We start from the raw sequence: 26875 nt of genomic DNA, 5'->3' as shown, positions 1-26875 counted from the left end.
GTTACAGGCATCCTGCCCTCAGCGTTTGGGAGGGACACAGTCCTATCCCGGGGGACCCCAAAGAGACACAGCCCACCCAGGGTGTCTGAGGGGGACTCAGCCCCACTTGGGGAGATGAGGCCTCGCCTGGGCACTGAGGAGAACCCGGCCCTCCCTGGGGTCCGCAGTGACAGGGCCACCCCGGTAGCTTCGGTGAGAGGGAGTCCAGTCCCACCCAGGAAGACCCCGGCCTGGCTCCCCGGGGTTCCTCCCACCAGGAAGAGGCTCAGGCCCACGTCTGGGAGGGCAGCAACTGCCCCATTGGTGACTGGAGGCCCCAAGCCAACACAGCAGCTGGCAACGCGCCTGGGGCCCTGAGCTGAGTCCCCTGGGCTGAATCTCCTGGGCTGAGTCCCCTGACCTGGGACCCCTGAGGTGAGTCCCCTGAGCTGGGGCCCTCGGGCTGAGTCCCCTGAGCTGAGTCCCCTGGGCTGAGTCCCCTGAGCTGGGGCCCTTGGGCTGAGTCCCGGGTTGAGTCCCCTGAGCTGAGTCCCCTGGGCTGGGGCCCCTGGGCTGAGTCCTCTGGGCTGAGTCCCTGGGCTGGGGCCCCTAAACTGAGTCCCCTGAGCTGGGTCCCGGGACAAGTGACCATGCAAGCTGCAGACCCCTCGCTGCCAAGGTCACTGCCAGATGTACATGCCCCCTCAGTGGGGAGTGTGGGTGCAGAATCCCACACTGGAAGTGCGTGCACGTTGGCACGTGTGCGTGTCCGCACCCCCAAGACAGGGCTGCCTCCCACGGTGGGGGATGGGTGTCCAGGCCATCTGAGAGGAGGAGGGGGCGGCAGAGGCCCGGGGCTCTGCAGTAGGGGCAGCTATTTTTGGAAAATGGGGACAGAGATGGGCTTCTTTGGGCTGCCCCCCGGAAAGCTGGGGCTCAGGGGGAAGGGCAGGGGCTAGGGTGCACTTAGGGCAGACACAACGACCCATTCAGAGCGGGCAGCAGCTGGGCCGGGTCTCCGGATGGGGCTGAGAGGCAGGAATGTGTGGGGGATGGGAAGGGGGCTCTGAAGGCCAGCTGTGAGCGGGGCCCCTCCCGCAGCCCCTGCTTGTGAAGAGCCTTCTGTTGCTCCACTCTGTCTGAGAATGTCAGGGAGCCCTTCCCCAGCTCCCTGCTGGGGGACAGTACTGTTGGGGCCTGAGCAGCGTGCTGGGCAGACAGCGGCTGGTGGGAAGAGCCCCACACAGGACCACACTCCCCTCCCTGGACTGTGGCCGCACTGCGGCCATCCTGGGAAGGGCTGCCCCAGCGTGTGGGCTCCCACCCGTCCTGGGCTGGACTCAGTGCCCCCAGCCCACCTGGCTGTCCTCAGGGACTCAATGGCCCCTGAAAGGCTGTTGTGAGGGGCGGCCCCATCGTGCTGAATCCTGAACTAGACAGAACTAGATTTGCCTAAACTCAAGTTGTTTCTGTAGAACCACTTACTGATTTGTCTCAAATTGACAGTGGAAGCTTCTCTCAAACTGAAATCTCGGCCTCCACTGGCCCCAGGGCAGGGTTACCCTGCCTGAGCTGAGGGGACCAAGGCACCTGCTCATGCAACAGCCTGCTGCCTGCGTGCAGGGCAAACCGGGCACCTCAGCATGCGAGACAAGCCACGAAATCCGGAAGCATGTTAGATCTGGGCTCCTGCATCTCACCCGCCCCTCTGCAACGGCAGCGACACGTGGAGGCTCCCTCGCCCGGCCTGTCAGGCCCTGGTGGTGGTCCTTTAAATGCACATTAGAAGGGGGAGCTGCCGCCTCCTGCTTTTCATCCCAGCGGAATAAAACCATCACTCAGTGGGAGCCCAAAACCTCCCAGGAGCTTGCAGGTGCCGGGAGGGGCCGCGTTGGCCCAGCCCAGGAACAAGTTTACAGCATGGCCGAGGCCCAAAGCCTTCTCCACAGACACAGAGATTCACCTTCCTTGAATCAATCTAAACCCACATTTCTCAATGGGAGAAAGCAGCTGCTCAGACCCGTGAGCCCACAGCACCTCTGACATTTCCTTTTGCTGCCATGGGCGGTGCCCTACGTTACCCAAACGCCCCAACCAGTAACAGCCAGACTGGAGGGGCCTTCTGAGGACGTGATGCTTGTGGTGCGGTCACCCAGGGATGTGCACGGAGGAGGTGGTGCTGTGTGGAAATGCGGGTGCCTCACTGGGAGAAGCCAGAGGGCTATGTGCCCAAAAAACCAGTGGGAGGCGCCGGTGGGAAGCAGGCAGAAGGGAAGGCAGCCCCATCTTCACCCCAGCCTCCTGCTTCCTGGAGACTGCTCCAAAAGGTGTTCGTGGAATAACTCTCAGCCAAGCATTGACATAACAGAACTAAACACACAGGCGCGTTCCCAAGGCGAGGCTGAGGGTTTGGCGGGAGCGCACACTCCCTCCCCGTCCGTCCCATCCTCTTCCCTTTGTTGTGGGAGCTGCTCTGAATTCAGCAGGCATTCAACTTATAAGGAAGGCCGGGCGCAGGGGCGGAGAGCTCGTCCGTCCTGGTGGGCACTGGTGGGGCAGCCGTGGCCTGGGGGCAAGCAGGGGTCCACTGCCAGCGTCCTTACCTTGTCCTGGCTCTCTTCCCAGGGTGGTGCTCAGCCACAGCCAGAGGCAGAGGCCGAGGTGTGCAGGCGCTCGGGAGCTCATGGTGCTCGGGCTGTGGAGGGGAACAGGCCATGCCATTCAGCCATCCCCGGGTCTGTCCCCTCCCTGACCACAACACCAGAGCTTCTCCACATCCTCGAAGGCCAGGCAGGCTGTCCCCACACCAGGCTCCACTCCTCACGTGTGGGTACCAGAGGCCTGCAATCTGCTGTCTAGAGGATACCTCCCAGCTGCCTAAAACTCAAGGACCCAAGGCTGGAGCTGGGTCTGCCTCCCACTCCCTCCTTCCTCTTGGCATTGACACCACTGGGGGCTGTTCTGAGTGACAACAGGACCCCCAGCCCCCAGTTGTCCCCAAGCCCAGTGCAGGGGTGGCTGGGACGGGCACAGGGCCTCCTGCTCCCGGGGCTCCTCAGGGCTGTGGAGGGCTGAGGCCACGCGTGAGCTTTCCAGGCAATGTCTGATTGCTGAACACGTGGAGTCCCTGTGGCCCCAGCCTCGCCCTGGAGGCGGAAGGGTCATCAAAGACCTGTGGAGGAGAGTGAGAGCTGCCCAAGCAGGAGTGGGGAGCGGGTGGGTCTGGAGGATGCCAGCCGGGGGTGCAGGGTGTGTGTGCCATGGGCATGCCGCTCTGAGGCCGAGACAGGGAGGCGGCCAGGGCCACTGGAGAGCTGAGTGGGCTACAAGGAGGGCCAGGGAAAATCAGGCTGGGCCTGCTCAAAGGGGCTGGGAATGGAGGTTGGATTTATGGTGCTCTGAGGAGCAGCTGAGGGGGACTCAGAGGCCAGGGACCAGTGCCCAGAGGTGCCATTCGGAGATGTGGGGTGCATGTCAGCTGCCAGGCCCGAGTCCTCCACCTGCCACCATACCCAAAGCTGAAGGAGAAATGCTGCTGGTTCTCCTGCACTCCATTCCCCCCGCACACCCCTCCCCTGCACTCCCCCTTCCCTGCACTCCCCCTTCCCTGCACTCCAGCTCCCCCCGCGCTCCCCTCCCCCGCCCTCCCTACATTCTGCTCCCTAGCAGGCTGCTAGCCCTCATGCAGCTCCCCCACACTCCTGCTCCCCCGCACCCCTGCTCCCCCACACTCCCCCTCTCCCGGCTTCCCCCACACTCCCCTCCCCGCACTCCCCACTCCCCTCGACTGCTCACGCCAGCCCCTCACCCTGCACCAATGCTGGCCTTCAGGAGGCAGAGCACTCCCAGTCGGGCCCCTTACCCCTCTGTGCTGAGCTGAGGGCACGAGCTGAGGGCATGACTTGAGTGAAGGCCCTGGGTCTGGGAGCACCAACCTCCCACACAGTAGGGTTCCAGGGTCCTGAGTGACCCAGGCCCTCCCACTCCCTGCAGCTGAACAGAGACACCCCCCACTGCACACCCCCTCCCAGTGTGTGACCCCAGTATCCCCACCAGGGAATCTGCCCCTCTGCAAGGCAAAGGCCTCACCCGGCAGGAAAGCTGCCGGCTTAAATCAGGGACTTCAGCCCCTCTGCAAGGGAAAGGCCTCACTAGGTGGGAAAGCTGCCTGCCCCAGCCAAGGGCAGTCAGATAAGACCCAGGCGTTGGGGTAGGAGGCACCTGTGGGCCCCCGATCTGATCACAGAGGCAACAGTGGGCAGCCCAAGTGCTCCCCCGTCCCTGGACCCTCCCACCCCAGAAACCTGGCTTGACTCAGTGGGACCCCTGCCAGGGCCACAGGCGTCCAGCCTGAAGTACAAGCCCCTCTCTGCTCGATGTCCACTCTCCTCGTTCCCCCACCGCCCTGGATGTTGTCTGGGACCCCCAGAAGGGAGCCCTTGGGGAGAGCTCAGGCAGCCCCAGGCTCCCACTGCCCCAGCCCCTCCTGGCCACACCCCATGCCGGGCACCCCCGTCCTGTGGCTCACAGGGACACCTGGTCTCTATCTGGACTTTTCTGAAAGTCAAAGACATCTTCAGATCACAGGCTGAGTGAACTCCTGGTAGCCCCTTATCCACCCAGCCTCAGGACCACAGGGAAGTCACCCACCTCCTCCTACTCCCAGGACCCCAGTCCTCTCTCCTGGGGTGCGCTGGTCCACTCTGGTCCTGCTGTGGCCACAGGAAGTCTGGAGCTTATGAAAGGCCTCTCCTTCATGGAAGTCACTGCCCCAGCCCACCCTCCGACCCACCCCTCGCCCTGCCTCTCTCTCCTCCCCTCCCTTTGCCCTCCACCCTTTCTGTCTGCTGCCCTGGGCATCTCTCCAAGAATGGGGACCACAGAGATCCCAGCATGAAAGACCCCAGTGCACAGCAGGGCAGGGTCCCACCAGTGAGGAGGCAGGGGCTGCACGGCCCAACACCTTTACTCTTCACTCCCCACTCCCAGACGGCCCATCCTGCAAGGAGGGGCTCCCAGGAGAGCCACTCAGATGCCAAGGCCACCACATGTGTGTGCTGGTTACTAGGGGCTCTGGCCGCCCACTGTGGGGAGCAGGCTGCAGCAGCACCTGGACCCCTACCCATGTGGTAACCCTTCCCCTCCCCCCAGTATGCCCTCCCAGCCCATCCTGAAGGCTCCCACTACCCAACCCACTTTGCAGACTGGTGCCGGCAACCAGAGCTTCAGCAGGCACCCAGGCCTGGAAAACAGACCCCTGACCCCACAGGACCCGGGCTGCTCCCAACTGGGACCTGGCCCCACCCCTGCCCCATCCCTGCTGCAGCTCCGCCCACCACAGGCCCCACTCAGGGAGCACAGAGTCCCGCAGCGCCTGCGGCTGTAAAGGGCCGGCGTCTCTGGCAGCCGCAGACCTCCCTCCCCAGCACCACACCACAGCAGCCGGTGGGCAGCCCGTGCTCTGCTGGGCCATGGGTGTGTCAACATGCCCTGGAGCTGCTGCTGGGGCCCCTGAGTCCCCTTCTCTGAGCCCAGTACCCATTCCCTGGGGCTGGGGCATCACTGCCAGCCGCTCACAGCTGTCCCTGCCCCAGGACTGCCTGGGAGGTTACAGATGCACCCCGGAGGCCCCTGCCCAATGACTGGGTGATGACGCAAGTGTGGGCGTCCTGGCCTCACTGCACAGCCTTGTGAGAAACTCACTGTCCACAGCTCAAGGTGGATCCGGCCCAGCATCTGTCTGCTTCCCCGACAGACCCAAGTGCACCCAAATGCCTGTCCCCGCCTCTGCCTTTAAGGACCCCAGCCTAATACCACGCATTGCACGGGTGCTTCAGGGCCACTGGAGACAGCTGTCAGCCTTGCCAGCCCAGTCCCCAAGCCCATGCCTCCTCTGCACTCAGGACAGCGTGAGAGGGCCAGCCCCCTCAAGGCCTCCCGACCCTGCGTTGCCTGAGGCCTGAGGAAGGATGAGCCTGCCTCTCCCTGCCCGCCTGCTGCTCTAGTAGCTGAAGAGAAACCACTCGGCCTGACCCCAGGCTCAGCCTCCAGAGGCAAGAGGAGCTGGAGGTGCTTGGTGGGAGGCCAGTGCTGGTACAGCAGCCACAGAGGGAGAGGCAACACCTACTGGAGGGAAAGGCCTGGGCTGGATGCTGCAGAGGAGAGGGCCGACCTCTCCAGCATCTCCCTGGATCCCTGTGCCACACACATTCGGATTCAGGATACACCTCTTCATGAGCACCTCCTTTTTCTTGAGACGGAGTCTCACTGTTGTCGCCTGGGCTGGAGTACAATGCTGCAATCTCGGCTCGCTGCAACCTCTGCCTCCCGGGTTCCAGCAATTCCCCTGCCTCAGCCTCTGGAGCAGCTGAGATTACACACACCCATCACCACACCCAGCTAATTTTTGTATTTTTAGTAGACATGGGGTTTCACCACGTTGGCCAGGCTGGTCTCGAACTCCCGACCTCAGGTGATCCACCTGCCTCAGCCTCCCACAGTGCTGGGATTAAAGGCGTGAGCCGCTGCGCCCGGCCCGTAGCCACCTCTTGCACAGCCCATCCATCAACCAGCTGTCCCTGCAGCAGCCTGGTAGATGGTTCAGGTCATCGCAGTGACGGGCTCCCAGGGAGCCAGAGGTGCCTGCAGTCCTGGCCGCAGCCAGCAGAGGGCGCCCAGCCTGGCAGACGGGCACCAGGCACGGGGCGCAGGAGTGCAGCCCCGGCTCACAGGCTCCTGGGAACACGTGTGTGCACCCTCATCCCACACATGCAAGACAGCATCAGAGTCATCACAGACCAGGCAGTCAGACAGGCAGCACTCCTGGCTCAAGAAACGTGAGCTCCACAAGGGCGGACCCATCTGCCTTCTCACCCCGCCCCACAGCATCCCTCAGACCTCTTGGCAGTGATCTGGCTCAGGCAGGGCAGGCGAGCTGCTTGGGTCACGAATGACAAAGGGACAGGACAGAACCTGAGTCGGCCACTGTCCTCTCCTCTCCAGGCTACTGTGGCCTCACTGAGGCCCAACCCACAGGCACCCCCCCCATGTTCGTGGCTAGTCACACATCACCTGGTTCCACGTGGGGATCCCAGGCCCGGAGGTCCCAGAACTGAGGACATGGCCCCAGTGGCCTCCTGTGCAGCCTCCAGCCCCGCAGAAGCCTCGGTGCTCTGGGGGATGACCCCCAATCCCCGCCCGACTGTGTGGGCTGGGTCAGAACAGAGCAGGGCCAGCCCCCTGTCGGCCAGCGATGGAGGCTCACAGGGCAGGGACTGCCCCCGGGAAGCTCAACAGGGGGACAGCATCGCCAGCGGGCACGATGAGTTGGTGGCCAGGGGAAGCCCAGTGCACTCAGAAAAGTTTCCGGAAGGGCAGAAGCTGGCCTTGAGTGTCCACTGGGTCAGGCTAGTGTCTGGGGACAGACAGCAGAGGCTGGCTCAAGGTAGAAGGTGCCCAGCGTGGTCAGCCTGAAGTCCTGGAGCCACAGTGGGGGTGGAACTGCATGCTGGAGGCCAGGGACGGTGCAGCATCACTGCCCACGCCCCACCAAGCCAGCCAGAGGCCAAGACCAGGCTTCAGCCAAGAACAGACTCCAGGCCCACAAAGCCTGGGCTGGGACCTGCCACTTTCATCTTCCCCATCTAGCAGTTCTGGCCTCAGCCCACCTGCCCTGAAGTGCTGCCCCAGAGCAGGACGAGCCTTGGGAGCCACCCAGTTGAGACACACAGACTCCAGGACCTCCGTGGGCCTCTCCTGCCTACAGCCACCCTCCCTGCCCCACAACCTCAGTATCAGGTGGCACCTTGAGTTTCCAGGATACGGGCTGGGATCCTCCCCAGCGTGGGGGGCGTTGAATCTCTGGGAGGGGCAGGAGCCCTCCTAGACACAGGCTCTGGTGCCATCCTCCAGTACAGGAGCCGCTGTTCACCTCTCCAGGCCAAGGGTCCCTGGACCCCACCCCAGTGTCTCACTGGCCAGCCAGAGGCACATGTCGGGGCCCCTTGACCTCTTCCCTGGCTGGGTCACCCAGCTGCCTACTCCCCTACTCCCCAGAAGCTCTGCCTCAGATGGAGTGATGCCAGGGCCTCCCCAGGAGGGCTGGGCGGAGGGGGCCAGGAGCAGTGAGGGGCCTGCCCATGACTCCTAGTGTCCCACTCTTGCCTTCCTGGGGGTCCCATGACCCTACTGGCACAGCACTGGACACTTCCCCCTTGGGATGCACCCAGATGTTCTGCGTGTTCCCTATGCTTTATTGGAATGCTGTCAGGTCTGCGCCTTCCACATGGGCCCTCACATACAGCCAGGAGAGGCCCCAGCACCTGTCCCAGGCCCACCTGCCCGCACCTGCAGAAGGGAAAGGCCGTCACCCTTTGTGGATAGGGTCTCGGCCACCACATCCACCTCCTGAAGGTGGCCCAGACACCTCCACACTGCTGACTGCAGCTCCCATCAAGGGGATCTGGGGCAGGCAGAGGGGGCCGTCCCCCTACCCCCAAGAAAGGCACCCTCCTGGGCGGGGGCAGAGCTTGGCTCCATGCTGCCAAGTCAAGGTGCTGACGTGGAAACAGGCACACGGGACACCACATCCCACCGTCCAGGGTGGAGTCCGCCCCTCCTTGGAGCATTCAGCCCACCAGGGTCCAAGCAGCCCTCGGGAAACACCATGCGCACGCCCAGGTCTCAGCTTGGAGAAAGACACACAAAGGCCTCACGCTCCGCTCGGGGGGCTGGCTTCCCGGGACCTTTGTGTGAGCCACTTTGCCCAGTGGCTTCTCAGCACCATGAGCCTGACTTCAGATCCAATCACAGCAGGTGGCTGTTTCAGTGACCAAGTTCCTCCACGGCAGCCAAGGACACTGGCCCCTCCACACCAGCTACCAAGAGAGCTGGTGCCCACAGGGAGGACCGGGGGCCAGGAGGACTCGCGGAAATCTCGTCCCATCCTGTCTCGCAGGTGGCTGAGTCCCTAGGGTGGGAGGAGCACAGGGGCTGAAGGGCCCAGGCTGCTCCAGGAGCGCTGCAGACGGCGACCGGGAAGTGGGGCGACCAAGGAGCATGGCCAAGGCCACAGTGATGAGCATGGTGGCAGGGGAGAGAGCACCTCACATACAAACTGCACGAGCTTCGGGTGCATGCACGGCTGGCCAAGGCCGAGGGTCACACAGGGTGGGCAACAGACGCGAGCACACACGGCAGCATCCAGTCCTCAGGGAGGGGAGGGTCGGCACGTGGCGGGCACCAGTCTGCAGGGCAGCCCCATCCTGGGGCTGGAGCTTCCCCAGGCCCAGGCACCACGCACAGGTATCCCCTGCTCAGCTCCTGAACCCGGGGCTCTCCTGCCTGGCCACAGCCGCTGTTGTACCCTCTTGCATCAGGGCCGAGGGCCCACCCTGCGCTTTTTTCTTCTAGGGTGTTCCAGGATGGTCAAGTCCCAGCACTGAGAACACCTCAGGTGTGGGTGTGGCTATCGTGGAGGCTATGTCTGGTGAACTTGGTGGTTGGACAGTGCGGATGCAGGGAAGCCACGGAGGGTCACAACTGACGCGGGTTTGACCGCACAGGCCCAGGCAGGCGTGGACTTGGGAGCCGAGGGTGGTCGGACGGCAGTGTGAGCGCCAGTATCGCTTTTAGCGTTTCCATCTTTGCTACTCCAGTCACTCTCTTCAGAAAGAAAGAACTAGAGCAAACCCAAAGTTAAGTGTCTCAAGAAGGGACACCTCACGTCGCTGACAGCTGGGCCGTGGCTGGTCCCAGCCCCCGGAGACACTGCGCAGCGAACCGGCCGCTGGACGAGTCACAGGCCTCTGTGCTGCAGCCACCTCCCAGCAAGCCACGAAGAGCCCCTGCCCAGGCTGGAGAGCATTCTGGAGAGTCCAAGAATGCCCAGGGGAGTGTCGGGCGGGATGGCCCCCGCCCAGGCTGGAGAGCAGGCCGCTCCCACGCACCGAGACCCCCACGTGGCAGGCGGCGCGAACCCGAGTCTCCCTGGGGTCCTGCCTCCCGAGACACTGTCCTCACACTGCAGTCGCTGATTCTTGGGTCAAATGAAAGGAGAAGGGACGATGAGGGCAGAGTGCAAACGTGAAGTCGCCGGGGGCGCTGGGGACGGGGGCACGGTGGGCCCTACCAGTTCTGGTTGTCCCAGCCATCGTCGGCGGGCATGGCCAGTGGCACTGCCTTCTTGGCACCCTCCCCGCCCTCCCCACCGTCGCTGTTGCTGTTCCTGTTGGTGGAGGCCGAGCCCCACACCTCCCAGCTGTCCGAGCTCCTCCTCTCGGTGGAGGTGTCCGCGCACGTCCAGCTGTCGCTGCTTGGGGACTTGCGGGCCTTGGTGGGCTCAGCACTTCCAAAGGTCTCCCAGAAACTCTGGTCTATGGTGCTGTTTTGGAGGTGGTCCGGACCGCTGTTCTGGTAACTGTGGCCCTCCGAGAGGCTTTTAAAGAGACAGAAGGGGGATTCTGAATGACTGTTACTTAGCCCACCACTGGGAATTCTGTGCCCCCGAGAGCTCTGCACCTGGACAGTGACCACCTTCCCAGGCCAGCGCTCGGAGTCCACAGCAGCCCCACCAGGCGGGAGCCGTTTCTCCCACTTCAGAGCAGTGGAAACTGCCGGGGAGCTGGAGAACCAGGGTCCACTCTTTATCAATCACCCAAAATGCAAGATAGTTCTACTAAAAACTTCTTTTTCTACTAGCTCCAAACTGCTGCGATAAAACAGTGGTTTAGTCAAGTGGGGAGGGGCAGGGGCACTGGCCTCAAGGTGGGACACAGGCTCTCCTGAGCAACACGCTCAGCTATGCCGGCCCCAAACCAGGCCCCTGCCCTGTCCTCAGCTATGCCGGCCCCGAACCAGGCCCTGCCCTCTGTCCTCAGCTGCAATCACATCACTGAAAAACCACACACACAGAGGGAAGAGAAGGGCGTCTCAGGGAAAATTTGGGCCCGCCTAGGGGGCAGCGCATCTGTGCCCACCAGCACTGGCCTCTCAGTAGACAGCACAAGGCCAGGCCCTATGAGATCCCCTGTGGTTCCCCTATCGGAGTCAGAGGCCGAGAAAAGCAGCCAGCTTCCAGCAGAAATGGCTGGGGTGCCCAGCGCTAAGGGCAGAGCTGGACATGGGGGCCAGGACAGGTCTCCGGGGCCCCCAGCCCTCCTGTCCTCGGCCCCCCCACCTGCTCCACCCACCCAGAGTCTGGAAGACAGAGGAACAGCAGAGTAGGGCCAGCTCCTCCTACGTGGGGGTGTGTGGGTGAGACCCTCCCTCCCACCCTAGCCTGGGGAGCCCAGCTCCTGCAGGGTTCCAGAGAGCACAAAGCCAGGGCAGGGACAGGCAGGATAGGCCTCTGCAGCTGCAGAGCACTCAGAGAACCTTCCACAGTGCCCCTCTCCCCTCCCCAGCAACGATGCCGACCACCTCCCCGACAGCCTGTGGGAGGAGTGGCCAAGGCAGGGGAGTGGGACGCAAGGCCCAGGAGGGGACACAGCGTACCTGTCCAAGGGGCCCTCTGCTTTCCCCGAAAAAAAGGTGGTGACGTCCCGCCATCCCTTACTACCGACTCCCTGGACCTGGAAGGCGACGGAAAGAGAGGTTAGGAAGGCCCTGTCACGGCACAGGCAGCTTCTGGAGGCCCCCACACGCAAGCTGGCACACGCCATCCCGCTGAAAAGACCCGGGTAAAATCCAGAAACATCCAGAAACAAGGGGTGCCGCACACACGCGTACAGACACAGACACACACAGCCACGCCGCAGTGGCACCAGGTGCATGCGGGACACGGCAGTGAGGACAGCCTCGGGCACAGACCTCAAGAGCTCCCACCACATGCTCAGGAGAGAGGACCGACACCTGCTCTTCCCTCCCCGTCTGCAGAGCGCTTCATGCCAGGAAACAGGACACAACGCACGCCCCGAATGGCCCGCAGAGCAGCAGGACCAATGGCAGCAAAGATGACGCTGGCACTTACCGAGGAAAAGGCCAGTGGCAGCAAGGTAAGAGCAGGAGAAGCGACAGTTAGTGGCTGACCGGGCCGCAGGGGGCCAAGCTGTTTCCATATCCCTTGGGCCATCAGGCCGGGCAGCCCTCCTCCCGTCTCAGAGGACAGTGGCCACTGCCAAGGCGGGCTGGGGCTGCACAGGGCACACCCTGCTCTCACGCCCAGGGCCGTGGAATATGGAGACTGGCTTTGACTGTGCCCGCACATGCGGCAGGCTCCCTACCTTGGACGCCAACTGAGAGACCCCACTGGACACATCATCAAAAATCTTTCCCTCCTTCACCTGCACGGATTAAGACGGCAGCATTAATGGGGACGGCAGAGATTCAAGCTTAAAGCCTCAGGAGTGCAGGAATCCCCAGGGTGAGGGCATCCAAAGTAACAGGGGCCTGTGGACACCCGTCAGGCTGAGCCCCAGAAAGTCCTACAGTGGCCCCAAAAGGATTCCAGCATCAAGAGCTCACGTCATTGTGAGGCCTGGTGTCTGTAAACGTGGCCCCCGGCAGCCACTGCTGACAAACAGCAACATGACCTGAGGACGCCCGTGCGGCCCGGGGGGAGCCCTGCTCGTCCCAGTCAAGCCCCGGAGGAGGCAGGGAGCTGGCCGGGCTCTCGACCCCCGGGGATGGCGGGCATCATTCCCGTACCAGAGCCTCCTCTGGGCTCAGCTCCGGGGCCCGCTGTGGGGGTGAGGCAGATAAATGGAGGTGGGCTGGGGGTGCTGGGCTCCGGGGCCAGCTGTGGGGGTGAGGCAGAGGACGGAGGTGGGCTGGGGGTGCTGGGCTCCGGGGCCAGCTGTGGGGGTGAGGCAGAGGACGGAGGTGGGCTGGGGGTGCTGGGCTCCGGGGCCAGCTGTGGGGGTGAGGCAGAGGACGGAGGTGGGCTGGGGGAGCTGCAAGGGAGGCCCTAGACCGGGGAAAGGGATGAGCTGGGGGCTCTGAGAGGTACCTCTCTGAGTCCCAGCTGCTGGACAAACAATCCCCTAACGCCCCTGACACACCCACATCCCCCGGAGTGAAGAGCTCCAGGCACAAGCAGCACGTCAACCACCCGCAGCTGCCCGTTACCTTCTCCTGCGCAGGCTTGAGGACGTTCTCATTGAGGCTGTGGCCCAGCTCGGACGCCTGTAGGAAGGAAAGTCACGTGAGCCCCATGGCAGCTCCACCGCGAGACACGGGTCGTCAGTGGCAGTCCAGGCCAGCAAAGGGCAGTGCGAGCTTCACCAGCAGGAAGGCAGGCAGCAGGAGACAAATGCAGGGAGCAGGAGACAAGGCTTCGCACACAACACCTAAAGCGCAATCGGTTGCCACACCTAGAAGGTGGAGACCGCGGCCCCCCACCCCTATTCTTGCAGGAAGTGCCCTCAGGACGAGGGGGCTCCCTCCAGGGTCCTCCCTCACGGGCCACCATGTGGCCGGCAGGGCTGGGCTGGTGGGAACATGCCCTGTGCAGCCTGTGCCTGAGGCCAACACCGGCTGTAGCCACCCTGTGCTGACCTGGGATGCAGCTCCCTCCTCCCCAGGCAGGCACTGAGCCCCCCGGAAGGGAAGAGGGCACGGAGGCCAGGGCCACAGGAAGAAGCTGCTGAGAAAGGAGCTCGGCCTCTCCTGATCCTGGGTCAGTGGCGTCAAGGCCACCTGGGGATGTGGTGTGAGGTCTCCTCTTCCCCCAAAGGCAGGGAGCAGCACGGATCAAAGGCCGGAAAGGGAAGAACTCGTCACCCTCCCCTTTGCACTGTGTTTGAGGGAGCGCAGGCGGCCTGGAAACCCTGCTCAGCAGCTCGGCGCCCAGTGCCCCCACCCTCCCTCCAGTGCCTCCCCAACAGCAAGCCTGGGTCAGGGGTCTGTGTGTTCTGGAGATGGGGACTCATTTAGTTGCCCAGGGTGGAGCGCAGTAGTACTGTGCACGGCTGACAGACACACACAACCAAGCCTGAGGCAGATCCTGGATCTTAAAGGAGAGCCATGGACCGAGGCCAGGGAGAGGGTCTGAGCGTGCGCACGCGTGAGGTGACACCAGACAGCAGCAGCAGCAGCAGCAGGAGGACCGAGGAAGCCAAGCACACTCTCGGCAGAGACGCGGGTGGCATGCACGAGCAGACACAGGCTTTACCGGCTCCGGCTGCTGCTTGTGACCCCAAAACTTTACCCGACAGCAAGGAGACAGGTGAGGAGAGAGCAAGGTGGGGGCGGCATTAGTAACCAGCAGCACCTTCGAGCCCGCCACGGGGGGCTGCAGCACTAAGGCAGCACCAGGCAGGCTCTCAGCAATACAACCCTGGAGCAGCTGCTCCCTGCCCGGGAACTGACCACCACCTGCAGGACCTGCTGAGCGACGGCAGCTCAGGACCCCAGCAGGCCTGCGGCCAAAGCCAGGCAGGCGTCCCTGCAGCTGGGGGTGGGCACGTGGGGAGACTCCCTCAGACAAGAAGGGGGTGCTATGGGCCACGGGGGTGACAGATGGGCACTTTGTGAGAATGGACCCCCTTGCCCGGGGGCGAGGGCGTGTCCTAAAAAGCCACGCACAGCTCCACGCCTGCAGTCGAGCTTTCATGGTGGGCCTCATGTGGGCACTGCCTCCTGGGTGTGATTCTGAATCCAAGAACAGCCAGACCACAGCCCTGACCACCAAGTGGGGACTGCGGGGCCCCAACCCACATCCTAAAGAATAAAAAACATAGGCCAGGCGCGGTGGCTCAAGCCTGTAATCCCAGCACTTTGGGAGGCCGAGACGGGCGGATCACGAGGTCAGGAGATCGAGACCATCCTGGCTAACACGGTGAAACCCCATCTCTACTAAAAAATACAAAAAAACTAGCTGGGCGAGGTGGCGGGCGCCTGTAGCCCCAGCTGCTCGGGAGGCTGAGGCAGGAGAATGGCGTAAACCTGGGAGGCAGAGCTTGCAGTGAGCTGAGATCCGGTCACTGCACTCCAGCCTGGGCGACAGAGCGAGACTCCGCCTCAAAAAAAAAAAAAAAAAAAAAAAAAAAAAAAAAACAAACATGCAAAGGCCTGAGGCCACACTGTCTACAACTAGGGGATGCCCTGGCCAGGGCAAAGGCACACTCTGTTGCCTCGGCGTGCAGACACATCCTACGTGCCACAGGCACAGCACCACCCACGACGGCCCTTCCGGCTGAGCGGCCGCCGCCAGTGTGGGCCATCTGCCAAGCCAGGCAGTCCTGCTCCCAACGAGGTGGCCAGCGCAGTGGCTGCACACCTGCACCAGCTACCAGTGAACAGGAAATGAGTTTGGCCCGGCAGGCCCTGAGCGGGTACGTGAGGCAGCCACCCTGGCATGAGGAGGGAGCAACGCGGTGGGAACAGCCCCCTCCTATGCTCCAAGCATGTGGCCTGAGGCCGCCACCCTGGCATGAGGAGGGAGCAACGCGGTGGGAACAGCCCCCTCCTATGCCCTGAGCATGTGGCCTGAGAAGAGGGAACCAGGCAGCTTCAGGCGCTGCACATGACGTCAGAGACTCAGGACAGTTTTAGAAGCACCAGGGCGCAGAAGCTTCTCCTCTGTTACCTTCTGACTTGCTTGGGATCCAAACTTTGTAGCCTACAATGAAAAACAAAAACAAGGCTTGACAGTCTTTAACACGGACTGCCAGGCCTCCTTCCTCAGGGCCCACAGACTCAGGTCCAAGACTGTCTCCCAACGGCCCCTGGGCTGCCAGCAGCTCTCGGGTGGGGGGGACTATAACTCTGAGATGCCCAGAAGAGCTGCAGTGGGGCCTGGATTAGTACAAATGCTGGCTTCTCCCTGGAGGGAGGCCAGCCCAGCAAGCGATTGGGGCGAGGGCACACGTGAGCAGTGTGCGAGGCCAGGGAACAGCAGGGCCAACCCCATCCTCCAGACTTCAGGACAGGGCGCGGGCCTGCTGGAGCAGAGGACAGGCTGGGGAAGCCACACCAGCACTGTCTTCAATGGGCGGCACCCCCGCCCCAGGCCCATCTACCCCGCTCCGGGGGCAGCTCCATGTCAAGCACAGTCCAGCCACCTCAGTCACTTTTATGCTCTGGGGGAGGAGAAAAGGCCCGGCCGTGACACTGGTTGGAAGGTACCTGGGCCTCCCCAGGCCGCAGCCCTCCCGTGGTGACGGAAAACGGAGGCCCTGGAGGGAACCAGAACCTCAAACTTGGCAAAGTCACAGGGCTGTGAGAGCTGGAGCCTGGACACCTGGCCTGCTGCCCCTTCCAGGCACTCCCAGGCTTGCCTCTCCCAGGGAAGACACGGGGCCAGAGTGACCACGGGGACCTCTGACAGGTGCGCACTGTGACTGGGGAAGCCACGGTGCCAGGGTGACCATGGGGACATCTGACAGGCGCGCACCGTGACTTCCGCTCGTAAGAGCCCTAACCTGGGTGCCTTGGCTGCTTGTCTGGGCAGCTGCAGGCACCCAGCTGCCCTGCTCTGGGCTTCCCCTTCTCCTTTCACACCACAGCCCAGCCAGCCCCCGGGGGCCCACGCCCCATCCTGATGCCAGGCCTGCTCTTGGGTCTCTGCCTAATGCTCCACTGTCTGCCCTGACGAAAGCCCCAGATCCTCCCGTTTCAGGCTGAGGAGCGACGAAAGAGAGAAAACGCCAGCAAACCACGACTTGGGCCCCAGAAGCTCTAGGGCACAGGGTGCCCGAGACCTGCCCTGCTTGGTTAGGGTGGAGTCTAGGAATCAATGGGGCTCACATCTCCCTCGCTTTCATCAGGGCGGGATCCCTTTGCCAGCAGCTGGTCTGACACAGGAGCAGCTCCTGACAGCCTGGGCTGCTGTGTTCCTGCAGAACCTCCAAGGTTTTGGGACCCCCCTGGCTGGTACTGCGTTGGCACAGCCCATGGTTGGAGCACCCAGAAACCCTCTGTGTCCCACATCCCTTCTGCAGCTCCCAGAACGAGGTGGCCAGCCGCAGTGGCTGCACCAGTTACCCGTGAACAGGAAACAAGTTTGGCCCTGCAGGCCCTGAGCGGGTACATGAGGCAGCCCCCCGGCAGGAGGAGGGGAGCAACATGGTGGGAACAGCCCCCTCCTGCGCTCTGAGAGGCAGTGACCCCGCAGACCAGCAAGCGGCCAGTGTCCTGAGGGCCTGGTGGGGACGGTGACTTACGCCCTCCTTGGCTGCTGAGGCAAACCGGCTGGCTCCAGTGGTGAAGCTGCTCCAGCCCTGAGAAAGGCGACAAAGAGCAGCTGTGTCAGGACGGGGCCCAGGAACCCAGCGCCCAGCAGAGCATCTCAGCAAGGACGAGGACCAGGCCCCGCCCTGTCCTGACCCTACAGCGCCTGCTTCGCCAGGCTGCTGGAGGAGTACAACTGGACCCAGGGCACCACGGACACGTGCCCGCTACCCCAACCTCGCCATCTGCAGTGCTCCCAACACGATGCAATCCAGCCTCCTGTGGATCCCACCCCCCTCAAGAAGCAAGCCCACACTGCAGGGCAGGACCCCTCCCCAGAGCCAGTGCTCCCTTCTGTCTCCCTAGAGAAACAGGCAGAGGTGAGGCATGTGGGGTCACAACTGCTGTAACCTGCTCTAACCTGCTCTCCTCCCCACGGCTGGCACTTCCTCCTGCCTCCCCAGAGGAACAGAAACAGGTGAGGCGTGTGGGGTCATGACCACTGTAACCTGCTCTCCTTCATCTATGCTCAGGGTTTCCTCCTGAGTCTCCCGAGACAATTAAAGCTATTTAGAAAAATAAATGTCGGCCGGGCGCGGTGGCTCAAGCCTGTAATCCCAGCACTTTGGGAGGCCGAGACGGGAGGATCACGAGGTCAGGAGATCAAGACCATCCTGGCTAACAGGGCAAAAACCCGTCTCTACTAAAAGAAAATACAAAAAACTAGCCGGGCGAGGTGGCGGCGCCTGTAGTCCCAGCTACTCGGGAGGCTGAGGCAGGAGAATGGCGTGAACCCGGGAGGCGGAGCTTGCAGTGAGCTGAGATCCGGCCACTGCACTCCAGCCTGGGCGACAGAGCAAGACTCCGTCTCAAAAAATAAAATAAAATAAAATAAAATAAAATAAAAAATGTCTCATTTCAATCACAACTCACCCTCTTCCTCCTAAAGGAAACGCAAAGGGACCCTCACCTGAGAGATCACTAAGCTGAACTGCCTTTCCCAGAGAGCAGGTGCCCAGCAAAAGGCAGCAGAAGGGCCACAAATGTGAAGCCCACACACAGGCTGGAAAAAGGCACTTTTCTTTCCTAAAGATGCAGCAATGACTGCCAGAGGAAGCAGCCATGGCCGTCAGAGGCCCGAGGTGCAGCCAGGCCACCCCGAGCAACTGGAAGCCACATGCGCTTGGAGGCTCCCAAGACTCTATGGCAGGGCTCCTCGCAGGCGAAGCCATCCGCTTTAAACCTGCTGGTTTTTAGTTAACATACTTTGAAGATCTTGTCATGTTAGTACTAAACAATCCTTTCTGGCCAGGCATGGTGGCTCATTCCTGTAATACTGGAACTTTGGCAAGCTAAGCCACTCGAGAGGCCCAGGTGGGAGGATCGCTTGAACCCAGGGTTCGAGGCTGCAGTGAGCTATAAATATGCCACTGCACTCCAGCCCTGGCAACAGAGCAAGACCTGTCTCAAAATAAATAAATAAATAAATAAATAAATCCTTCCTTGGCTCTCAGCGCAAGCTCCCATTCAAGCGGCCCCTGTGGCCAGAGTCTCAGGTTGCTAGTGTCACAGACAATAATGCTGTGATGAATAAAAATCTTTTTTTTTTTTTGACATGGAGTCGTACTCTGTCGCCCAGGCTGGAGTGCAATGGTGCTATCTAGGCTGACTGCAACCTCTGCCTGCCGGGTTCAAGCAATTCTCCTGCTTCAGCTTCCTCAGCAGCTGGGGCTACAAGGCACATGCCACCCCGCCTGGCTAATTTTTATATTTTTTAGTAGAGACGGGGTTTCGCCATGTTGGCCAGGCTGGTCTCGAACTCCTGACCTCAGGTGATCCGCCCGCCTCCACCTCCCAAAGTACCAGGATTACAGGCGTGAGCCATCACACCCGCAAGAATCATTTTTTAAAGACGGTAAAAATTTCCTTGGAAAATGAAAATCAAACAACATGTATTTCTGTTAATAGGAAAATGGCAACAAGCCCAGGGTGTCATACTCTGAACATCCGACCTGGAGCTTCCAGGCACCCCCAGACCAGAGGTGGCCCTGAGTGACCTCGGGCAGCGCCCGAGCAGCTTCCCAGCACTGCCACAGAGCCCCAAGCCCAGAGCCAGCTTCCTACTGCACACAGCACTCCCTCTGCAGAGAACACGGCCAAGTGGCAGCCGTCAGAGTCCTGGGGTTCCTTGGAAGAACGTCCGTTGTTAGATTTGAAATACACACATTTTGTGTCAGAAGTAAGTAAGGGTTGGTTGGGTGCGGTGGCTCACTCCTGTCATCCCAGCACTTTGGGAGGCCGAGGTGGACAGATCATCAGAAGTCAGGAATTCGAAACCAACCTGGCCAGCCTGGGAAACCCCATCTCTACTAAAAATACAAAAACTAGGCCGGGCGCGGTGACTCAAGCCTGTAATCCCAGCACTTTGGGAGGCCGAGACGGGCCGATCACGAGGTCAGGAGATCGAGAGCATCCTGGCTAACACAGTGAAACCCCGTCTCTACTAAAAAAATACAAAAAAAAACTAGCCGGGCGTGGTGGCGGGCGCCTGTAGTCCCAGTTACTCCGGAGGCGTAAACCCGGGAGGCGGAGCTTGCAGTGAGCTGAGATCCGGCCACTGCACTCCAGCCTGGGCGACAGAGTGAGACTCCGTCTCAAAAAAAAAAAAAAAAAAAATTAGCTGGACGTGATAGTGGGTGCCTATAATCCCAGCTACTCAGGAGGCTGAGGCAGGAGAATCACTTGAACCTGGGAGACAGAAATTGCAGTGAGCCAGATCGCGCCACCGCACTCCAGTCTGCAGCCTGGGCGACAAAGCAAGACTTTATCTTAAAAAAAAAAAAGAAGTGACTGAATTTGGGATCTGAAAAATTTAAGCCACATTTTTGCAAGAAAACATCACTGAAGGTAAGGGAGGGGTCCTTAGATCACAACAAGGCAAAGAGCACGTGTTCCAGGACTGCCACACTGCCCCCGACGGCCTGGCGTGCCCTCAGTCTGGGTCTGCCCATGGGAGATGCTCTGCAGGGCCCACAGGTCCTTACCGAGTACAGGGAGGACATGGCGTTGTTGAGGAAGTCATCTTCTTTCTTCTGAGGCGGTGGTGTGTTCCCAAACCCCACATAACGATTCCCCTGGGCTCTGAAAACAAAGTGGACAAGAGGCTGAAGATGCTGGCGTGAACCCTGCTCCTCCTGAAGGCGTGGGGCCCTGAACAGAGGTGAGGCTGAGGCTCTGAGGGATGTGCCAACGTCCCCACGCACAGGACGTGCACGCTGCCTCCCATAGCAGCAGGAGCCTTGGCAGCTCCCCAGCAGCAGACAGACGTGCTTTCTGCACATTTAAAAAGACCCTCCTGCCACATCACCAGAGAGAGGGTCCCCAGCAAGTCCCCAAACCCAGTCACAGAAGTACTGGAAGAAAGATCAAAACAACTTAATACGACAACTTTGGGGATAAAAATTCATGTATAGGTACAGCAAATTCCAAGCAGAAAATGTGTTATGCTTTTCTTCTAAGTGTTAGCTCTTCTCTATACCCAAGACCCCCAATCCACACCTGGGTGGGCAGCCGGGACTCACTGCAGTCAGACTCTGCACCGGCATGTACGGGTCCCACACCCACTGCACACGGGAGGCCCAGAGGGAAGCAGCCCTACCCAGCAGACTAAACCCCGTGGGTCTGGCCTGCCCCAGGCATCCCCAGCTCTCAAGTCCTTACCCTTGATAGGAGCCGAGGTCATCATTCAGCCAGTCTTCGAAAGCCTTGTCCGAGGAGGCAGTCACACTCTGCGGCTGGCCAGAGGCTCTGAAACCAAGAATCAAAGGCTGGTGAGGCCAAAACTGGGTGAAGTCTGAGGGAACCCCAGCAGCACCCCCAGAACCATATGGCCTACATGGGCAGCGCTTTCACGTCACCCCTGAGAGCACCTGAGGCCAGGGGGGCCTTCAGCTCTGAGCGGATGTTTGGACTCAGGTGCTGAAACCCAGCAATGCCAGCCTCATGGGCAACACGAGAGGCCTCTGCAGTGGGCTCTGCACTCTCCCCGTCAGCAGGAGGCAGAGGCGAGAGGTGGGGCAAGAGGACTGAGGGCCTGGAATCAAGCCGGAGTTGCCCGCAGTGCAAAGCCTTCTGCCAGAAGCACCTGGCTGGCGGGGCTCCGGGGCTCCAAGTTAGGTGGGGAGGCCTCGTGCTACCCAGTCACCTCACCCGGGACGTTCCCTGCAGTGGGACACGGGACGTATCCATGACAGGGGTCAGTTCAAGGGTGGCAGGGCCAGTGCCACAGGTAGATAGGCAACTCTGGGGAAGGGGAGACAACACCTCTGTGGGCAGACGGAGACGTGAATCCCACAGCGCCCCGGCGCACACGGCTGTGTGCACACCTGGAAGGCGTGCGGGGCTTACCTGGGGCACTGTTTGAGACAGCTTTATGGGTTGAAATGTATGAAAAGCTTGAATTGCCTTGGCAATTTAAAAAATCTGTTTTTCCCACTGACTTCTGGGAAAAGAGCTGTCACAACAGCAAAGAAGGGGAGAATTCTGTGGGGTAACCCAGTCGACTAAGATCAGGGCCCAGTGGAAACTGCACTGAGGCCCCATGAGGAGCAGCTACCGGTGTGCCGTGAACTGCAGGGTCCTGGGCTGAGGTGGGGTCCAGTTCTGGGCAGGTGATGACTCCAGAGACCACTCCCTACCTTCGGCCAGAGCGGCCACCTGACAAGGAGACACAGGGCATCAGAGAGCATAAAGGTGCTTGGCAACACCCTTGGGCTCCACTGACTCGAGCGCAACCCCCTCGGCCCGCCTGGAGCACCCACCACCCGCAGCCTCCTCCCGCCCCCGCCTCGACAGCCCCTGCTCAGGTGCACAGACTAGGTGTGGACGTGAGCCAGGGCTCCCTTCACATGAACAACAGAGCTGGGGAGCTCCTAGTTGGTGCAGCTCCAACTTCAAACACAAGGGGACCCACCCATGTGGCCTCCAAACTTCTTAGAAACACTGTGCCCAACATGTCACAGAGGCAATAAAGGGTCACAGCTACTTTCTCCCCTGGAGGCGGGGAAGGTCCGTCTCTCCCACAAGCCATTTGCCTCCCCTCTGGGCAGGGCAGCAAGGACCACGACATTCCTTTCTGTCCTGGACTATGTGTGGCCCAGTGGGTGTGTCAAAACCAGCAAAAGAACCGACTCCAGAACCACTAAAAGCAGAGCAGCACCGCACCACGGGCAAGAGTGAGGCAGGCCCATCTCTACCTTATCCCGAAAGAGGGCCGCGGCTCTGCTGTTGTACTTCTCCTGCAAGGACCAGCAGGGATCGTAGTCCTCCTGAGACTCCAGGAACTCTCGGAACTTAGCATTCCCGCCAGCTTTCATCTTCTCAAGCTCAATGTCCTTCCACTTGTCCATAGTAACAGAGCGCACAAAGCTGGAAACCACAGGATTGAGCAAATCAACCAGCACCGGGGACACCCAGGGACACCCTCCACCCAGCATCATCCTGAGAATTAGACATAGCAAGCAGCAGCTGCAGGGAGGCCGAGTGGCCAGCAGCTGGAACCCTGTGCCATGGCGTCACTGGAGTGGACACTGGCAACGCAATGGGAAACGGCCCCCAAGCTTCCCTGGCGTCAGCACCTCCAGTGTCAGAAACAGATGCTGGGATGGCCACAGGCTCTCCGCAGAGCCGGAGTGGTAGGACACTGACCTGAGGTGCACCCCAAGCCCGCGGTGTCTCCCCGAACACTCCAGGCAGATCCAGATGCCATAGGTCACACTGACCCACTGAGGATTGAATGCGCCACACTCAAAACAAACCTGCAAAGGGGCCACAGTGACTCACCAGGTGGCTCAGGGCAGAGCCCAGGGACCCCAAAGATCCGACAGGTGGCCTCAAGAAGCGAATGCAAAGGGCTGCCCAGGGTGGCCAGGGGGCGTGGGTCAGGGCAAGGCGTGAGGGGAAAGAGCCTCCCATGCAATAAAATGTTCAGATGGGAAGATGAGGCGGACCTGTCCTTAGAGCGATGTGGCCTGAGGAATGTGGAGGAGCCCCCACCCCCAACAGCCAGCACTGATGAGCGCCAGAAATGGCACCACTCTAAGAGCAGGCCACCTAGGCCACCAGCCAGCACAAGTCACACACGTCCAGAGGACGCCAACCACCATCGACTCCAGGAGGGTCCCAGAACCACGGGCTCAGAGCACAACTTCCCGAGACTCGCTGACCCTGACCAAGGCTTGCAGCGGGGGTGGGGGGCAGAGGCTTACGTTGTTCTCATCCTGCACCCTGACTTCTTTAAGAACCTTCCTGGTCCTTGGGCTGGCCATGATGCTGCAAAGGAGAAAAACAAACACTTTAAACTTACAAACAGGCTACTCTACAAAAAAGAAAATAACGTCTGTCCAAAAACCCCACACAACAGAAAACCTGAGAGACCATCGGCTGAGCTGCTGGGAAGCCCTGGTCACAGGGCCGCCCGCTCCAGGGGCCAGGAGGACCACATACTGAAGGACTCTGCTCCCCATGCCCCCAGGAGGCTCCCAGGCTGTGGCCGGGGCAATGGCCAGGAAGACCACGTAATTACTGGTGCCACTTTGCTTACAGTTATCCACCACCAAGACCGCATCATTTATAAAAAGTCCTGTTTTCTAATGGTGAAATTCACAGCAAGGGGTAGTCTTTAAAAACACACACAGATTGGCTGCTAAATTCGATTTTCCACCTAAAAGACGACACACCACACTTGGGCTGATCGCTGCCAACGACAGGGAGCCCAGGGACTCAGCGTTTCACCCTTCCCACCACATCCCCAACGCGGTACAGGGAGGCTCCTGCCCGTGTCGGGGCAGAAGCGGTACCCTGCCTGGAGTGTGTGGAAAGTCCAGCCTGCTGGGGGACCTGCAGGTAGGTTCTTCTGGGGCCATTCTGAGACATGGGGGCAACAGTGTGGCTGCTGCAGGACAAGGGGAGTGGCTTCAGACCATCAGCCCCACCACGGTGACTCACAGGGACCCTAGTGGGACAGTAGCAACAAGGTTGAGGGTAAAGAGAAAACCTATTGATGTCTCTGTAGCTCTCCTAGCTTTAGCAAAGTACAACTTCAACGGGTGGCCCGTCTAATTCAGGACCAGGAAAATCGACGTCGTTAAGATTCAAAGCAGGAGGAAGGGGTGGTACCAACCCCAGTGTCAAAGGAGAATGACCCAGCGGTCCTGCACACAACAGCACCGAGCAAACTGTAGAAGACAGTGCAGCCTGGAGGCAGCAGACCTGGGTCCCCACCAGCCCACGCCTCCGTGCACTGTTTCTCTGAGGCTCACCCACCTCTCAATACGAATGGAGCCGCGTGCTGTTCCCTCTACCTCTCACTACACAGAGAACACGCAGAACTCTGTAAGCCATGGGACCTTCCCAGCACCAGCCCTTCCCTCCTTCACTGTGTTGAAGAGAACTGTGTAGACCAGCTTTCCCGCTAACACTGTAGGTGGAACTTTACGTTGAGGTGAAGCTTTAAAAAAATAAAAAATTTAAAAAAAACCCTCTGTCCTATATTTCATTTCTAATCTTAAGTAGCCGGAAAGAAGGTATGCACTGGGGGGGGGGGGGGGGGGGGGTCCCAACTCCACACAGCCAAAGTTTCTGAATTCTGAAGCCCATGACTCCTAATATTGACCAGTGCCCACTTTAAACCCATTCAAAGTCAGGAAATAAACACCTGTTTTCTGCAGTTCATAAAAACAAAACCAAAAGTTCACCCTGGGCTCCCTTCTGCTCCATAATTCTCTGTGCCTTGTGTGAGAGTGTCCAGGAACCACAGGTCATGAGGCAGTGAATGCTCACTCCTGGTCGCAGGACCCGGACCCCAGCATGACTCATTCAGGCGGATACCATCATCAAACTGAGCATCCACCGGTACAGCCGACTGAGGACGGAAGAGGGAGAACCTGTGTGGACAGATGCCCTGGCAGGCGGGGAGCGGGGCTGAGCTTACAGGGCCCTCGGGACACATTCTTGTACAGCAGCCGCCGACGACCCTGGCAGAACTACTGCACACGCAGAAACCACGGCCCACGGAGAGGAAGTGAGCCGCCAAAGCAGGACGAGACCAATCCAGGTCTCCACACTCAGTCCTGCACTCTTTCCACAGCACCATGCCTGCCCTCAGGGGCTTATGTCTTGGTCAACAGACACAGGCAAACAAAAGTCAGAACCATGAGATGGCTTGAATTTCTAACTGTAAAACATACAGGATACTCGCAGAACCACCGGAGGAAGAAAACGTGCAAAAAGGAAAGGACTCAGCTTGGATTTAAAGGAACTCCTCTATGTGACTCATTGTGGATATTCAAGAGCCCTAGTTCCCTGAAATGTTAAAGTTAATAACACGAAAGCACATGCCTCTTAACCTTCAAAGCACAAACAGGGTTTATCTTGAAAAATAATCCAAAACTCTTAACACTTGAAACCAAGATGCAAAAATATACCTCCTTCTGCAAATGGATGTGACTTCAGTAAACATCAAACCCAGTGAGAACACTGTATTAGTTCGGTAAGCTCCGCAAACTTCAAAACTCAGGATCCATAAGTTGGAACATTCGCAATACGTGAGATCAAAAGCGATATTTAAGAACACTGTTTAGACCCTAGGGCTGTAACACAGTGACAGGCAGAAATACCAGCAGTCGCTCCCAGAAACTGTCTGAAGCACCTCAAGTGCCCATGTCTAAGAACAAGAGCCCTTTCTCTAAAGCACGGATTCCTTCTGACCTTTCACAAGGATATGGTCCCAGAAAGGGACGCCAAAACAAAGCTAAGGGCTTCAATCCCCTGGGCCACTTTAGAGCCGAACTTTGGTGCTATAATCAGCAGAGCATGGCAGGAATATTAGACCTGCAAAAAATGAGCAGAATTACTTCTCAGAATTGGTGGGCTGTAATTAAAACTGTTTAAAAGAACAGGCAAGAAGCACAGTTCTTCCAAACCCACATAAACTGAGAAAAGTTTTAAAAGTCCCTTCCTGGTTTCTTTTTCTCCCTCCCTTAAGACAGTCATCCATGTCAAAGGGAAAGGAGGAAAACCAAGCGAACTGAGGCTGCCATTTCTGATGAGACTGAGCTCACCAACACCTACTGGGCAGGACCCTCACTTCTTAGCGGGTGCAAGCCCCACCGGGCTTCAAAGGCCACCTGACTGGGATGTGTCCAGGCCGAGTCCTGTGTCCGAATGAGCTCGGGAAGAGGGTGTTGAAGGAGACGGGGCAGGGTCCTGCTGCGCCCCGGGAGGCGACATGGGTGGGCAGGGACCCGCTGGACTCCCGTAACCGGTGGGAAATTCCAGATCCGGGGTGCGGGTGGAGGACAGCTTCGGAGGAAAGGGGGCAGGAGTGGCGGGGGGTGGCACGGCGGAGGGGCGGCTGCAGCAGGGCGTCCGCGCGGGAAGGGCCCCGCCGTCCAGCGCCGAGGGGACTGGGGGAGGTCGGGGTGGGCGCCCCCAAACTCTGGGGCATCAGCCTCGGGGTGGAGCGGGGTCCGGGCGGGGGAGGCTGCGGCGGGGAGTCCGCCCGCGAAGGCCGGGGACGACGCCGCGGCAGCCGGGACCTCAGGCCGAGCCCGGGCCGCCGAGCCGCGCGCTTACCTGACGGGAGGGGCAGGCACGGCCGCCGGGGTCAGGCCAGGGCCGGGTTCGGACCGCCGCACTGCAACGGGGATGCGCCCTGTCGCCCACCAGCCGCCACCAGCTTCCGGCTACGTTGCGTTTTGCAAGGTCTCATGGGAGCCGGCAGGGGCGG

The 26875-nt window shown here is 60.3% G+C and overlaps 2 protein-coding genes and 1 long non-coding RNA gene across 10 annotated transcripts in view; 1 reads left to right on the top strand and 2 right to left on the bottom strand.

The window, feature by feature from the left end:
* The window catches only part of COL20A1 (collagen type XX alpha 1 chain), a 35774-nt gene extending 32820 nt beyond the window's left edge, over positions 1–2954 (bottom strand). Inside the window, exon 1 of the mRNA XM_033187099.1 lies at positions 2583–2954. Coding sequence (XP_033042990.1) covers positions 2583–2700 — 118 coding nt within the window. The 5' untranslated portion in view covers positions 2701–2954. The remainder of the gene's footprint in view (positions 1–2582) is intronic.
* LOC117069106 lies at positions 543–15650 on the top strand. Its single transcript, XR_004431371.1, has 3 exons — positions 543–556; positions 5422–5424; positions 15571–15650. It is a non-coding gene; the product is annotated as an uncharacterized LOC117069106 (long non-coding RNA).
* Positions 8214–26858, bottom strand: ARFGAP1 (ADP ribosylation factor GTPase activating protein 1). 8 transcript variants are annotated; one of them, XM_033187100.1, is made up of 14 exons: positions 26722–26858; positions 23355–23418; positions 22795–22904; positions 22344–22515; positions 21704–21804; positions 20809–20895; positions 20133–20229; positions 17082–17138; positions 15506–15538; positions 14090–14119; positions 13045–13101; positions 12201–12260; positions 11473–11549; positions 8214–10414 (listed from the first exon to the last, which is right to left on the bottom strand). In XM_033187100.1, the coding sequence occupies exons 2-14, from the start codon at positions 23412–23414 to the stop codon at positions 10105–10107; spliced, it is 1251 nt and encodes a 416-aa protein (XP_033042991.1). In that variant the 5' UTR covers positions 23415–23418; positions 26722–26858; the 3' UTR covers positions 8214–10104. The 8 variants fall into 8 exon arrangements, with proteins under 8 accessions (XP_033042991.1, XP_033042994.1, XP_033042992.1 ...); XM_033187103.1 differs by lacking the exon at positions 12201–12260 and having other exon boundaries at positions 11473–11543; XM_033187101.1 differs by lacking the exon at positions 14090–14119.
* Positions 26859–26875: the final 17 nt, after the last annotated feature.

The sequence above is a fragment of the Trachypithecus francoisi genome, unplaced genomic scaffold (assembly GCF_009764315.1).
Source record: "Trachypithecus francoisi isolate TF-2019V2 unplaced genomic scaffold, Tfra_2.0 Lachesis_group21, whole genome shotgun sequence".
Taxonomy (NCBI): domain Eukaryota; kingdom Metazoa; phylum Chordata; class Mammalia; order Primates; family Cercopithecidae; genus Trachypithecus; species Trachypithecus francoisi.
Note: the sequence above shows the minus strand (reverse complement) of the source record. Positions and strands in the feature narration are given on the sequence as shown.

Excerpts from the sequence above, each read along its gene's own strand:
- ARFGAP1 (XM_033187100.1), bottom strand. The coding sequence starts at position 23,414 with ATGGCCAGCCCAAGGACCAGGAAGGTTCTTAAAGAAGTCAGGGTGCAG. Across the intron at positions 22,905-23,354 it reads GGGTGCAGGATGAGAACAAC|GTTTGTTTTGAGTGTGGCGC; the intron begins GTAAGCCTCTGC and ends GCCCCTTTGCAG. Across the intron at positions 20,230-20,808 it reads GACCTCGGCTCCTATCAAGG|AGCCCAGGGGAATCGTTATG; the intron begins GTAAGGACTTGA and ends CTTTGTTTTCAG.